The sequence below is a fragment of the Notamacropus eugenii genome, chromosome 3 (assembly GCF_028372415.1).
Source record: "Notamacropus eugenii isolate mMacEug1 chromosome 3, mMacEug1.pri_v2, whole genome shotgun sequence".
Classification (NCBI taxonomy): Eukaryota; Metazoa; Chordata; class Mammalia; order Diprotodontia; family Macropodidae; genus Notamacropus; species Notamacropus eugenii.
In genome coordinates, this window is record NC_092874.1 from 400,550,065 (window position 1) to 400,564,541 (window position 14,477).

At 39.4% G+C, this 14,477-nt stretch overlaps 1 protein-coding gene across 3 annotated transcripts in view; it reads left to right on the forward strand.

Moving 5' to 3' along the window:
* The first annotated feature begins 7,182 nt into the window (after positions 1 to 7,182).
* SMG1 (SMG1 nonsense mediated mRNA decay associated PI3K related kinase) overlaps positions 7,183 to 14,477 on the forward strand; it is a 108,167-nt gene continuing 100,872 nt past the window's right edge. For 2 of the 3 annotated variants that reach the window (XM_072598023.1, XM_072598024.1), the window contains exon 1: positions 7,190 to 7,301. In XM_072598023.1, the coding sequence (XP_072454124.1) occupies positions 7,216 to 7,301 (86 nt within the window). In that variant the 5' untranslated portion in view covers positions 7,190 to 7,215. Of the gene's footprint in view, positions 7,302 to 14,477 lie in introns of all 3 variants that reach the window. The other variant, XM_072598025.1, reaches the window with a different exon arrangement.

The window sequence follows — 14,477 nt, forward strand, 5'->3', positions numbered from 1 at the left end:
AATCAAAACAATTCTGAGGTACACATCATACCTATCAGATTGGCTAACATGACAAAACAGGAAGATGATAAATGTTGGAGAAGATGTAGAAGAGTTGGAACACTCATTCATTGTTGGTGGAGCTGTGAACTGATCCAACCATTCTGGAGGGCAATTTGGAACTATGCCCAAAGGGCTACAAAAATGTGCATACCCTTTGATCCAGCAATATCACTTCTAGAGCTGTATCCTAAAGAGATCATAAAAATGGGAAAAGGGACCACATGTACAAAAATATTTATAGCAGCTCTCTTTGTGGTTGCCAAGAACTGGAAATCAAGGGGATCCTCATCAGTTGGGGAATGGTTGAACAAGTTGTGGTAAATGAATGTAATGGAACACTATTGCACTATAAGAAATGATGAACAATTAGACTTCAGAAAAACCTGGAAAGACTTATACGAACTGATGCTGAGTGAAATGAGTAGAACCAGGAGAATATTATACATAATAACAGATACAGTATGCAAGGACTGTCTCTAACACACTTAGCACTTCACAGCAATGCAAGAACCTAAAACATTTCCAAAGGACCTTTGAGGCAAAATGCCATCCACATCCAGAGAAAGAACTATCGAATCGGGACACAGAATGAAGTAGATTGTTTTGTCTTGTGTTATGTTTTGGTTTGGTTTAATTTTTCTCATGGTTTTTCCCATTCATTTTAATTCTTCTATGCAATATGACTAATGTGAATATGTGTTTAATAAGAATGTAAGTGTAGAACCTATATAAGATTGCATGCCATCTTAGGGAGGGAATGGAGAAGGATGGGGAGAAAATTTAAAACTTATGGAAGTGATTGTTAAAAATTGAAAACAAATAAATTAATTAAATTTTAAAAAAAAGAAATTTGCTGAGGAAAAAACTCCTTAAAAAAAAGAATAGGTCAAATGGAAAAAGAGATACAAAATCTCATTGAAGAAAATAATTCCTTAAAATTAGAATTAGACAAGTGGAAACTAATGGCTCCATGAGATATCAAGAAACAATTTTTTAAAAGTCAAAAGAATTTTTAAAAAGATGAAAATGTGAAATATCTCATTGGAAAATAGATTAAGGAGAAACAATTTAAGTATTATTGGGCTACCTGAAAGCCAAGATCCAAAAAAGAATCTAGACATCATATTTCAAGAAATTACCAAGGAAAATTGTCTCATTATTTTAGATCCAAAGGGTAAAATAAAAATCAAAAGAAGCCATCAATCACCTCATGAAAGAGGTCCCAAAATGAAAACTCCCAAGAATATCATAGACAAATTCCAGAGTTCCCAGGTCAAAGAGAAAATGTTTCAAGCAGCCAGAAAGAATAGACTTCCACCAGACCTCTCCTTGGTGTTATAGATCTCTTCTGCCTACCTCTTAAGTTTTCTTAGGGCTAGAAAAATATTTCACACTAACTTTTTGTTGGCTTGGTCACTCCAAAATTTGACTTGAGTTGTAATTTTGAAATTGTATTAAGGAAAATGTTGGGAAAATTTAGCTAAGTAATGTGCTATCTTCAGGAGACACACTTAAAGCACAAAGACACACACAGAGTTAAAGTAAGGAGATGGATCAGATCTATTATGTTGCAGCTGAAGTTAAAAAAAAAGACAGTGGTAGCAATTATAATCTTAGACAAAACAAAAGCCTAAATAGACCTAATTAAAAGAAATAATCAAGGAAACTACATTTTCCTAAAAGGTTCATAGATCAGTGCTTCATAAACTGTGAGTCAAAAATATCTGATCTTGAAAAATTTGGCAACAGTAAAATATTTCTGAACATGCAATGACCAAAAATTAATTCAAAATCAAACACGTAATGAATCTGATGAGGTGTTTCTGGCAGTTCTTGCAAGTGCTGCATCAAACATCTTTACTGTAGCCTTGGTTCTCAACACAAAGCATGCACACTTTGCATTGCACATGCCCTTAGGCCATATAATGTCCACAAATGCTGACAAGACTGAAAAGGGATCTGGAATGGAAAAAGTTTAAGAATCCCTCTCATAGATAATGAAAAAATATCAAAATAAATTTTTAGCAAGTTTCTCTGATAAAGTCCTCTTTTCTTAAGTATATAGGAAACTGGGTCAAATCTATAAAAATAAAAGCCATTCCCCAATTGATAAATTGACCAAGGACATGAACAAGCAATTTTCAGAAGAAGAACTCAAAGTTATTTATCATTATATGAAAAATGCTCTAAATTATTATTGATTAGAACAAGGCAGATTAAAACAAACACCTCACACCTATTAGAAATGACAAATGTTGGAAGAGATGAGGGGAAATAGGTACACAAATGAGCTATTAATGGTGTTGTGAACTGGTCCAACCATTCTGGAAAACAGTTTAGAACTATGCCCAAATGGCAAATATGTCTATCTCCTCAAAAGATAAAAAAATAGGGAGAAGGACCTCTATGTACAAAAATATTTATAGCATCTTTTAGTGGTGATAAAGGAATGGAAATTGAGGGGATGTTCATCAACTGGAGAATGGTCAAATAAGTTGTGGTATATGAGTGTAATGTGCTATAATAAATAATGAGGGATACCTGTCAGATCTATGGGAAACAGAAGAATTTATGACCAAATAAGAAATTAAGAATAATGAATTCCATGAGACATCAAGAAACAATTTTTAAAAAGTCAAAAGAATTTTTAAAAAGATGAAAATGTGAAATATCTCACTGGAAAACCAGCTGACTTGGAAAATGAATAATTTTGATTACATTAAATTAAAAAGTTTTTGCACAAAGAAAGCCAAGGCAATCAAGATTAGAAGGCAAGCAGAAAGCTGGGAAACAATTTTTACAGCAGTGTCTCTGATATAGGCCTCATTTCTAAAATATACAGAGAACTGAGTCAAATTTATAAGAATACAAGTCATTCCCCAATTGATAAATGTCAAAGGATATGAACAGGCACTTTTCAGAGGAAGAAATTAAAGCTATCTATAGTAATAGGACAGAAAATGCTCTAGATCACTATTAATTGGAGAAATGCAAATTAAAGCAACTCTTAGGTAGCACATCACACCTATGACACTGGCTAACATGGCAAAACAGGTAAAGAATAAATGTTGAAGAAGATGTGGGAAAATTGGAACACTAATTCATTGTTGATGGAGTTGTAAACTGATCCAAACATTCTGGAAAGCAATTTGGAATGTTGCCCAAAGGACTATAAAAACTGTGCATATCCTTTGACAGCAATATCACTTCCAGGTCTATATGCCAAGGAGATCATAAAGATGGGGAAAGGACTTTCGTTACAAAAATATTTATAGTAGCTCTTTCTGTGGTGGCCAAGAATTGGAAATTGAGAGGATGCTCATTATTGGAGAATGACTGAACAAGTTGTGGTATATGAATGTAATGGAATACTATTGTTCCATAAGAAATGATGAACAGATGGATTTCAGAAAAACTTGGAAAGACTTATATGAACTGAGGCTGAGTAAAGTGAGCAGAATCAGGAGAACATTGTATACAGTAGCAGCAACATTATGGATGACCAACCTTGATGGACTGAGCTCTTCTCAGCAATGCAATGATCTAAAACAATTCCAAAAGACTCATGATGGAAAATGCTATTCCCCACCCAGAGAAAAAAACTATGGAATCTGAATGCAGATTGAAGTACATTAATTTCTCTTTTTTTTTCTTTCTCATGGTTTTTCCCTTTTGTTCTGATTCTTGTTTCACAACATGACTAATGTGGAAATATGTTTAATATGATTGTAGGTGTATAGCCTATATCAGATTGCAAGCCATCTTAAGGAGGGAAGAGTGGAGAGAGGGGAAAAATTTTAGAACCCAAAATCTTATAAAAGTGAATGTTGACAACTAAAGTAAATTTTAAAAAAGAGAAATAATGAGGAGATAATTTTGAAAAAATATGAGAAGACCTATATGAACAGATACAGAGCAAAGTGAGCAGAACCAGTAGATCATTGCACACAGTAACAGCAATGTTGTAATGAGGATCAACTGTGAAAGATTTAGCTACTCTGATTATTATTCAAGTAATCAATACTACTCTAATCAATAATCTCGAGTAATTCAAGACAATTCCAAAGGACTCATGATAAAGAATACTGTCCACCTCCAGAGAAAGAACTGAATGAACTCTAAGTGCAAATTGAAGTAGAGTTTTCTCACTTTATTTTTCTTGCTTTTTATTTTGAAATATGGCTGATATAGAAATGTTTTCATGATTGTACATATATAATTGATATCATATTGTTTGCCTTCTCAGAGGATAGGGAAGAGTTAGGAGGGAGAAAATTTGGAACTCAAATTTTTTTAAAGAATGTTAAGAACAAGTAATCAATATTTTTTCAAAAACAACCAAATCTTTCTTTCCCCTTTTATTTGCCCCCTCCAGCTTCTACCTTCATTGTAAGAAATGAAAAGCTACAAATTAACTTTTTCATCTTTTTCTTTTATGTGGTTTCTCTGGTCCTTGGGAAACACACCAGGTACCCTCCTTCATACAAACCCATACTAAGGCTCAAACTGTGGCATCTTAATCGGAGATTTAAAGTGTGTCACAAAAATTTCTGGGCCAAATTCCTCCTTAAGAGGATCTGAAACTTGCTATAAAGATAACCTCTATTGAAGAAGTCTAAACTGCCCAAAGAGTTTTCTTCCTGGGAGCTGGAGAAAGAATGACAGCTTTCATATCTGTCAGAACGTTTCAAGGATGTGAAATTTATTTTAGGCATATGTTTTAAAATCACCCTCACATGCTTTCGGATTTTTACAAGGAAATCTCCTTTCCTTAAAAAAAAAAAATGCAGCATCTCCCAGTTATTGATTGCTAAAAAAGTAAATTTGGAATAAAATTTCAGATTTAAACCAGGAAAGGAGTGGAGAATTTGTTTTATGCACAATAAATAAAGACAAAAGCAGAGTAGAATGAAGAGAGCTTCCCTCACATTGACTTGTACCTACAGTAGGTCTGAGAAGAATACTGATAACATTCAACATTGTTTGTCCCTTTTCTAAGAGATCTACAGACTGAAGGGAGACATCTTACTCAAAAGTTCTGCAGATTCAACTATCAATAATCGCAGTATTTGAAGAGACCAGCAAAAAGACTTCATAAAATACCACAACTTTGCATAGCTAGGCAAAATCCTCCAAAATCCCTAAATGAAGTTTCTTGCTGTCACACATTCACTTAATGTATGACCTCAGACAAATCACTTAACCTCTACAGTGGAAAGAGTACTGGTTCTAGAGTCAGAGGGAGCTGGGTTCAAATCTTACCTTTGATACTTGCTTATATGTGTGACCTTAGGTAAATTACATAACCTGTACCTCATTTTACTCATGTGTAAAAATCAGATGGTTTTGATCTAGCTCTAGCTCTATGGCTCCATGATTAGGACGGTTAGACACTGATGAGGATGAACTAAATGGTCCTTCCAGTTCTCAGTCTCTGATTGGGGCTTATTTGAGAGCTAATTACTCATCCTATTCTGGTCTACATGCAGAAAGTATAAAAGGAAATGGAGACTATGCTACAGTAGGACAGCTAGACATGGCTGCTGTCCATTCTTTCTTCTCTCTTCTATAACTAAAAAAGGATAAGGGGATCCTGGGATTGTGACTTGGAATTCCAAATCTCCAGAGCCAACAGAATCTGGTCACTGCGGTAACATTCTGAGGACCACACCTATGAGTATGGATAGTTAAAATCAATAAATAGTCATGAAACTAGACATTTGTTCACAAAAGGAAGCAAAACCAGGGTCCCCCAGATGCAAGTAATAAAAGGGGATTTTGCGGTCTTCTGGAAGAGTTGCATCTTCTACCTACAGGATCCAGCAGCACCGACGTGGTCAGAGGGAGATGGGTACTTTACAAAGGGCACGAAATACGATCCTCGCCCGCAGTCATGAGATTTAGAGTTGGCAGGGACTTGAAGGGATCGTTTTGTCCGACCTCCTTATTTTACTAACGAGGAAAGCGGAGCCCAGAAAAGTTAAGTGTCTTGCTCAAGGTCACAGGGGAAGAGCTGAAATTCAGATCTAAGATGCTCTGGTGGAAATGGGAGGAATGCAAGATTCTGAGTGTCCCGTTCACAAAAACACCAGACAGGTCCGACAGGCTCCAAAAGAACTGAGCGGGTGGCCGAGCCTTCACTGAATGGGGGGGAATGGGCCACGGAGGTGCTCCTTCTCTTGGGGCCACAGGAGGTGGGGGGTGGACGAAGGGTCCTAGGTGCGCTGCCAGGAGAGGCTCTTCAGGCTTTCCTGTCCCTTCCACTGGGGCAGATGAGAGGATCAGGTAGGAGCCTCTCAGCGGGCCAGAGCAGAGGGAGTAAGAGGTAGGAGTCCGTGCCTGGGGTGGTTTTAGAGGACAAGGACTGCACGGGTGGCTGGCTAGCCCCTCTTCGGCGCAGCTTATCCTAGGACAAGCTCAGGTATTCGTCTACTGACCTGGGGCGGGGGGAGGGACAGGGGGCGGAGAGTGCTTGAGACGGAGGTGGGGGGGGGAAGGGAATCCCCTCTCCCATGATTCCCTGCGGGCGGGTATAGCGGGGGTGGGGGGGGCAGGGATTGCCCAGTGCTGGAGCGGGCGCAGCGGGAAGCCGAAGTTGGGGGAGGAGATGGGAGCGTGGGAACCCCCGCGATCAGAGGCTGCGACCCCAGCGCCCCACGGTCCCCCATCCACGAGGGAGGCCGCGCACCCCTCTCCCACCGCCCCCTCCACCCCGCTCCCCGCCCCTCTCCACAGCCCCGGCGCCAGCGCCGCCCTCCCAGCATGCCGTGCGGCGGGCGGAGCCCGAGCGGCGCGGGAGGCGGGGAAGCTGTGGCCGTGGGTCGCGCTGTGCGAGCCGCCTCCTCCTCCTCCTCCTTTCTCTCCTCCTTTCTCTCCTCCTTCTCCCAGTCCGCGGCGCGCACGGCTCTGGAAGTCGCCGCCTCCGCCTCCGCCTCCTCGCCCTGTGCCTGCCTCCTGCGCTGCGGGCTCCGGCGGAACCCGGAACGGCCGCCCTGCTGCCCCCCCTCGCTCTCCCTCAGCCGCCGCCTCCTCCTCCACCTCCTGCTCCTGCTGCTTCCCCTCGCCCTCTCCGTGCCGAGGCCGGGGCGCTGGGTCGGCTGCCGGGTGGGCGGCTGCTTCGAGAGACTCTAGATTCGGGCGGCGGCGCTTGGCCATGTCGTGTCGGGGAAGGTAATGAGCCGCAGAGCCCCGGGGTCTCGGCTGAGCAGCGGCGGCGGCGGCACCAAGTATCCACGGAGCTGGAATGACTGGCAACCCAGGTGGGTGCCCAGCCCGGGCTCGCCTCTTTACCCCGGGCCCTGGGCCTGAGGCCTAGGGGCCACCGGGCTCGCTCCCTCCCGGGGCCCCTGCCCGCGGAGCTTCTGGCTGCGGGGAGCGGAGCCGGGCAGCCTCGGGGCTGGAAGGCGCGGCCTAGGCCACTCCACCCCACTCCCTTCCCCCTCAGGGGTCGGGGCGCGGCTTCTGCAGCCTCCGGGGTCCCCTCCCGGGACGTCCGGGCTCGGAGCAGGCCGGAGGGAGGTGAGGCCTAAGCTCTGCCTCCTCTGCCCGGGGCTGGGAGGGTGACGGGCTGGGCCGAGGGCCTGAGAGCAAGGCGCGGCCCTGGGCGCCGGGCCTTGGGCCCCAGGCGAAGGGGGGCAGTCAAATGCGGGTGATGGGGTTGGAAGTTGGGGTGCGGGAGCAACGCCTGAGTCATTGGGGGTGGGGGGGAGGATGGCAGTCTGGGGGTACTGCCAGGTCCCTGCCCGCGGGAGCCAGAAGACCTTGTTAACCAGGAACCTTTATGTGGGAAATGGGGTTAAGGCTTCCCGTGGCAGAGTGGGCCCGAGTCCAACCTCACCGACCCGGGCTTGGGTCCCCTCCCCTGGTACCCTGGGAGTGGGTGTCCGGAAGTTCCTTTAAAGTCACCCTGTTCTTTACCAGTGAGGTCCCTCCTGATCTGGGCAGTTGGTCCTGAGGGAAGGCCCACCACGCCTGCCTGCACACTTGAAGGACCTGACTCTTTCAGGTTTGATTTAAGATTGAATCTAGAGAGGAAATCTTTCCCCGTGTTGGTGCAGATGAGACTGTCTTGTCACTTGGAGATATTGGGGTTTTAGCCACTGTATTTTGGAAGGAAACGTCTTCTCCATGAGTATAGTCCCTATGTCATTTGAATCATAGGGCACTTGTGAGTAACTTTTTGGCACCTGACATTCCTACAGTTTTGAAGGCCTAAGAAGTTTTTCTAATAGACAGTGGAATGATTGCAGTTTAAGATCAAGTATAGAGGGACTCATAGGATCACTGGATTAAGGTAAATCAATGTTATCTATCAAAGTTGTCTAGATAGGGGATTTAGTGGATTTTTTATGTGTGCTGCACATTAATTCACTAAAGGAAAACAAACTAGCATGGTTTTCCAGGAGGTGACAAAAACAAATGGAAGTGTATACATATCATGTAGATGTTTTTCAGCTTGAAAAAAGGCTGCATTTAATTTCAGTATTGTTTGGAAACCATGAAATGTGAGATATGTTTTTGCTACAAGATTTTTTAAAAACACCATCTTGAAATTATTTGGGGGAAAATATAACAGTACAACTTTTTCTATTTTTATATCATTTCATAATTCACATTTGCCTAAGATTTTATTTAGTCACTATTAAAAACAATTTTTTAAAAATGTGAAGGATATTGATAACATTTTTAACAGTTACTCGTTTAAAATCCATAGGTCTATCTTAACTCCTTTGATTTGTTAGATGATTGCCATAGAAGTCATCAAATATTTTACATAATTGCCATTGACTTTTTTCTTTTGGTTTTAGATCTCATGAAAATATTGATTATCTGAATTTTTTTTAAAACTGGATTTTTTAGTTGTGCAGTAGATGGACCTTAATTTGGAAGTCTTATTTGTCTCTTGCTATTTGAGTGTACCATAAGGGAGCTCAGCCTCATTTTAGGCACCAAAGCACTTTAACAAGTGGTCCTCGAGCTTTTAGAAAATACATCCATAGTTTGTAGCTCTAAGTAAATGGAGGAGCCTACGAGTTGCAGCCACATGTTGAAGTCACATGACTAATTCTGACAGGTATGAAGCAATATCATTTATATAGTTATGAAATTTGTCATGGCACATCAGTGTTCATGTGGCATCTTTGGCAGACAGTACTTTATTTTTCTGAATGTAAAATTTAACCTTACTCTGAAATGTTAAGTTTTTCTTTTTTAAGATGTGGAAACATGCTCTTTTTAAAACCTTGCGTCTAGATAATCTTGACATTCTACAGTATCAGAAAAACTGTGATCCTGTTAGGAAGTAGAACATAAGTTGATTTGCCTTTAATACCTTTATAGATATCTATGGAGTGCAGACTAGTTTTTTTATTTACAAGGTTGCCAAATGGGTTTGTTGTGGTTTTTTTGTTTTAAACAAAACACTAGTACCTTTGTGAGAGTATTATGTGTTTGCAGTTTAAGACAGTTATTCTGAGGCAGCAAGTCTTTTTCAGAAGTAATGGCAGAATCTGGTTAGCTGAATGGAATTTGAACTTGCATTTAAGTGAAGCTTACTGTTTATGCCTGTGGAGCTTCTTTGATTCTCTGAGTGCAAGATTCCTGGTTGCTCTTCGGAACCTCAAGATAAATTTGATCTTTCTGTCCTTTGCCATTTCTTTTGGTTTCTTTTCTGGTGGTAACATCCTGTTGCGCTTTCCTTGGTTCAGACTTTTGAAAAGGCAATTCCGATCAGTTCCTGTTTGCCAGTTAGTCTGTGGTATGGTACTCTTGAGTCAGTTCATGGACACATGAGGTACTTCATCCATATTGACAGGATATGTTCCTTGTGGCTGAGCAAACCTACTGTCATGCTGCATTGTAAACTAATCTCCATGGGAAGCACATTATCATTAAGCATAGCCTTGCTTTATTTTCTTTGTTCTTATTCATGGAAACTCTAATAAACATTTAAGAAGGGTTGTTCTCATAAGTTAAGTGATTTATTCAAGGTGAACATGAATTAGTGTTGGTGTTTATATTTGAATTCAGAGGCCAGCATTAGACTTCCCAGAATTTAATTTGCATACCAGAGTTAGACCTCATTGTCTTGATGGTAGGACCAATTGTAGTATCCTTTTATCAAGGTAATTGGCCCAGTTGGTAGAGATGGTTTATCACTGAGCAAGTTACATCAAAATGTTTATCAGAGTTCAAGTTCTCTCCCTCCTCCTCTCTCTTTCTCCTTCTTTTTCACCTTTCCCCACCCCAACCCCTTCCCCTTTCTTCCCTTTGCCCACCTCTGCAGTTGGAGAAAACCTGTATGAATTCTCTACCAATTAGGGTAGAAATCTGATGATCAAGTGACACCTCCCAAAGTCCATTTCTGATAACCCCCAGTTATTAGACTCTGACAACCTTAAAATTGCTTTGTTTTTATTTGTCTGCCTGATTTTATTCTTGAAGGCAAAATAAAAGTTCTTCTGGGGCAAGTGATTATTTTGTTTGCTTCTTTTTTTCTTTTTATCCACTGTGCCTTGTCCTGAGATCTTTACTAAATGTTTGTTAAATTGAAATGTTTTAAAATTTAAAAGTCAGTTTATGTTAAAAACTATTGCGTTTGAATTTCGTTGGTTTTTATTTAGAGGCACAGACTTGAGAACTTTCATAATTTGTTTAGAAGAAATAATTTCACTTTTGAATCAGGAGACCTGCAAATTTTTATTTTGAAAGGAATCTAGCTGTGCCAGTACTTAGCCTGAGCTTTCAATTCATAGTCAATAAACATTTATTAAGAGCCTACAGTATGTTAGAAACAAAGGCAAAAGATAGACCATGCCTTCTAGGAGCTCACAGTCTAATTGGGGAGACAACATGCAAACAACCCATGTACAAACAAGCTATATACAGACTCGATTGGAAATAATGAAGAGGGAAAGTCATTTCTACATTTTTTTACTACAAGGTGCATGATATAGGGGAGATTATCGCATTTACAATTTTTATCTGGGTTGAGATTAGCAGTTATTTATTGCATATATCTCAGTTGGTATTGAAAATATATTGTGTGAAATATAGTTCTTGAAACTCTTGGTTAAGGATGTTAATCCTCAGAAAAAGCAAACCCACAAAATCTTTTTATATGTTAGTGTCTCATAAGACTCTTATTTTAAAGAACGCCTTTCTAATTAAAAATAAATCCCTCCAATAGAAGTTAGTTGTTTTTTATGATCACATCAGTGGGAACACAGAAATCACTTCATTTTTACATGCTAATACTTTGATAGAGTTGTAGACTGTTGGCTCATCTCCAGTTTCTTTCTATATCAGATGAATTTTCTGACTTTTTTTTACAAGCTACTTCCCAAGCCTTTAATTATTTTTGTTGCTTTCATTTAGATAGTTTGTAGGTTTTTCATAATTGTATTAATGCTTCTCTTCTAATGATTCTCTTAAAACATCCTAATACTGAGTTAAGGGGAAACGTCTCTCATAGTTCTCACATCCTATACAGCCTAGTATTACATTTTCTTTTTTGACGATGGCATTATATTACTAACTTAGGGATCTTGGCTGACCCCTGAATCTTAATGTTTACAAAGCAAGTCATGTTCCATCCCATGTTACATGGAACAGTAGATAGAAAATTTGCCCTGGAATTAAGAGAACCAGAGTTCAAATCTTCCCTTGGACACTTAGCATCTGGGTGACCCTGGAGAGTCACTTCATTTCTATGAGCCTCGGTTAATCTATAAAATAAAGATATTCTACCTGACATGATTGTTGTGAGGATCAAATGAGAGGACATCAGTTTCATGAATTGTAAAGCCCTATATTAATTGTAGCTATTATTGTCTTAGTACAATTTTTCTCCTTTTAAGTTGAATTCCTCTTCATTTGTCTCTTTTGAACATCATCTACTGACTTCAATTTATTCATGGTGATTGGTTTCAAGCATGCTCATGCATCACTCAAAATTTATAGAATGTCGTAGGATTTAGTAATCTATCATTTTACTGTTGAGGAATGAGCAGACCTGGGGAAGTGAAGTGACTTGTTCTAAGTCATCAGGATCAACAGGGCATGCCTTTTTTGCAAAAGTTTTGTAAAGTGATTCTTTCTAAGTTGATTTGTTCCTGACCACTGTTTGATTCTCTCTGAGATTATGTTCCATTTACACTGTATCTGTCTTCTGTGTGCACTTTTTTTCATGTTTTTTCCCTCATTAGAATGTGAGCTCCTTAAGAGCAGGGACTCTGTGTGTGTGTGTGTGTGTGTGTGTGTGTGTGTGTCTATGTGTGTGTGTGTTGTGTAAAAAAAATTTTTTTTTGCTATTCCTTTTATCCCCAGCACTTAGCACAAGGCAGGCACATAGTAAATGCATACTTTTTTGACTAATAGGTTCCTGCATGCAACATTCCAGTACATGCAATGTAGTGCCAGGGTTCTTCCCCTCTTTCCTCCCCCCTCCCCATTCAGCACTATATTGCTAATTCATGATGAGTTAGATTGCAACCCCCATAGAAAAATAATTTTGACTGTTAGGATCCTAACTGCTTTTTCGCCTTAAGTTCATGAACTCTGAGTTCTGAAACCTAACTCCATTTGTAGATTTAGTGTCAACTGAACTTGATGTTCATACTAGTAAGGTACTAAAGGGGCTATGCTAGTTTGTTTCTGTTCATAGCAGACAGAAGCAGACTTTAATAAGACAATGTTACTTTAGTTCAAAGTATTTTACGAGAAACTTGGGGGCTGTGAACATCCCCTTTAACTATGGAAACAGTTGATTGTTGAAAAGTAGTCATAGGATCAGAAATATAAAGCTGGAAGGGACCTTAGAGCCATCTAGTTGTACTTTCATTTTACCGATGATGATACATTGTAAATGTATGTTACATACTGAAATTTTTTGTATAAGTGAGATTTTTTCCCCCTAAAATAATGAAAGGTAGAATTATGTTTGTATAAAATGTTTATTATAAACCAATGTTCAGTATGAAAATGGACTTAATATTCTTTATCTCTTTTACCCCTATTTTTTTCCATTTCTGCATGTTTTTCCTAAAGCTGTTATACATGCCTATCCTCTTGCCATTAGAATTTATAAATTTCATGCTTCAAATAGCTCTGTGGCCATATTATTTCGGGAAATGCTATCTTAGATGTTGACGTTGAACTATTTAGGACTTGGGGTGGAGTACTGGAGATCCAGTACTCAGCCGAAGATGATCTTGGCTAAACTTAATTTTACCCAAATCAAGATAACCCTCAAAAACAGGGTTTCCTCAGTTGAATGAAGTTGCTATCTTTTTCCTGGGTAAAGTTTTATCACTATTACAGTATAAATGCAAACAGTATTATTTATATAGTCAGGTTAGTATTTAATGAAGCAATTATAAATTATTAAAATTTGTATCTTTCATTGCATATGTAAACATGGAAATGAAATAAGTGTGAGATTTTTTTTTAGACCATGAGATTCTTAACCCTTCTTCAAAACAGTGCCCTTCTTAAACCTTGGTACCCAGAATTGAATATACTACTCTAGATGAGGTCTGATGAGGATGGAATGTATTGGGGTATTTACTTATTCCTAGAAGCTGTGCCTCTCCTAATGCAGCCCAAGATCACATTAGGTTTTTTGGATATCACATCGTGTTATTGACCCAAGGAAGCCACTGTGGAGCATTTAGTCCACAAAATCCTCCAGTTTTTTTGTTTTTTTAGAACAACTGCTATCTATCCCTGCTTTATACTTTTGAATTTGATTTGGGGGCAGGGTGTAATCCAAGTATGAGACTTTATCCGTGTTTGAATTTCATCTTATTAAATTCTTCCCAGTGTTCTTTGCCAGTCAAGATCATGTTAGATCCTTGATTTCATCTGCACATTTGATGAGCTTATCATCTATTACTTTATCCAAGTCATTGATAAAAATGTTAAACAGCACAATGGCAACATAGAATCCTGAGGTACTCCTCTGTTGACCCCAACATTGACACTGAATAACCTTACCATTGACAGCTACTCAATTTTGAGTCCAGCCACCCAACCAAGTCCTGAATTATGTTTGTAATATAATTGTAATTATAATGTAGTCTACAGTTTTCCATCTTCCTAACATAGTTTGAGATACTTTATCGAAAGTTTGCCAAAATCTAGGTAAACTGTATCCATAACATCCTTCCACTTATTTCTATATATTATGTACCATAGATCTCATTAACATTAGATCTGATCAAATTTCACATTACCTTTTTGTCTATTATAGCACACTATATTGTATTATAATACACTATACTATAATACACTGCTAGTATTACAATCACTTTTCTTGAGCAATTAAAATTACTAGCTCAGTTATCCTGTCAAAAGAAATGAGTTTGGTCTAGCTTGGCTTTGTCAGGCCAGGTCAGGCAATGGTCCTCTTAATTTTTAACCCTTTAATTAGACTA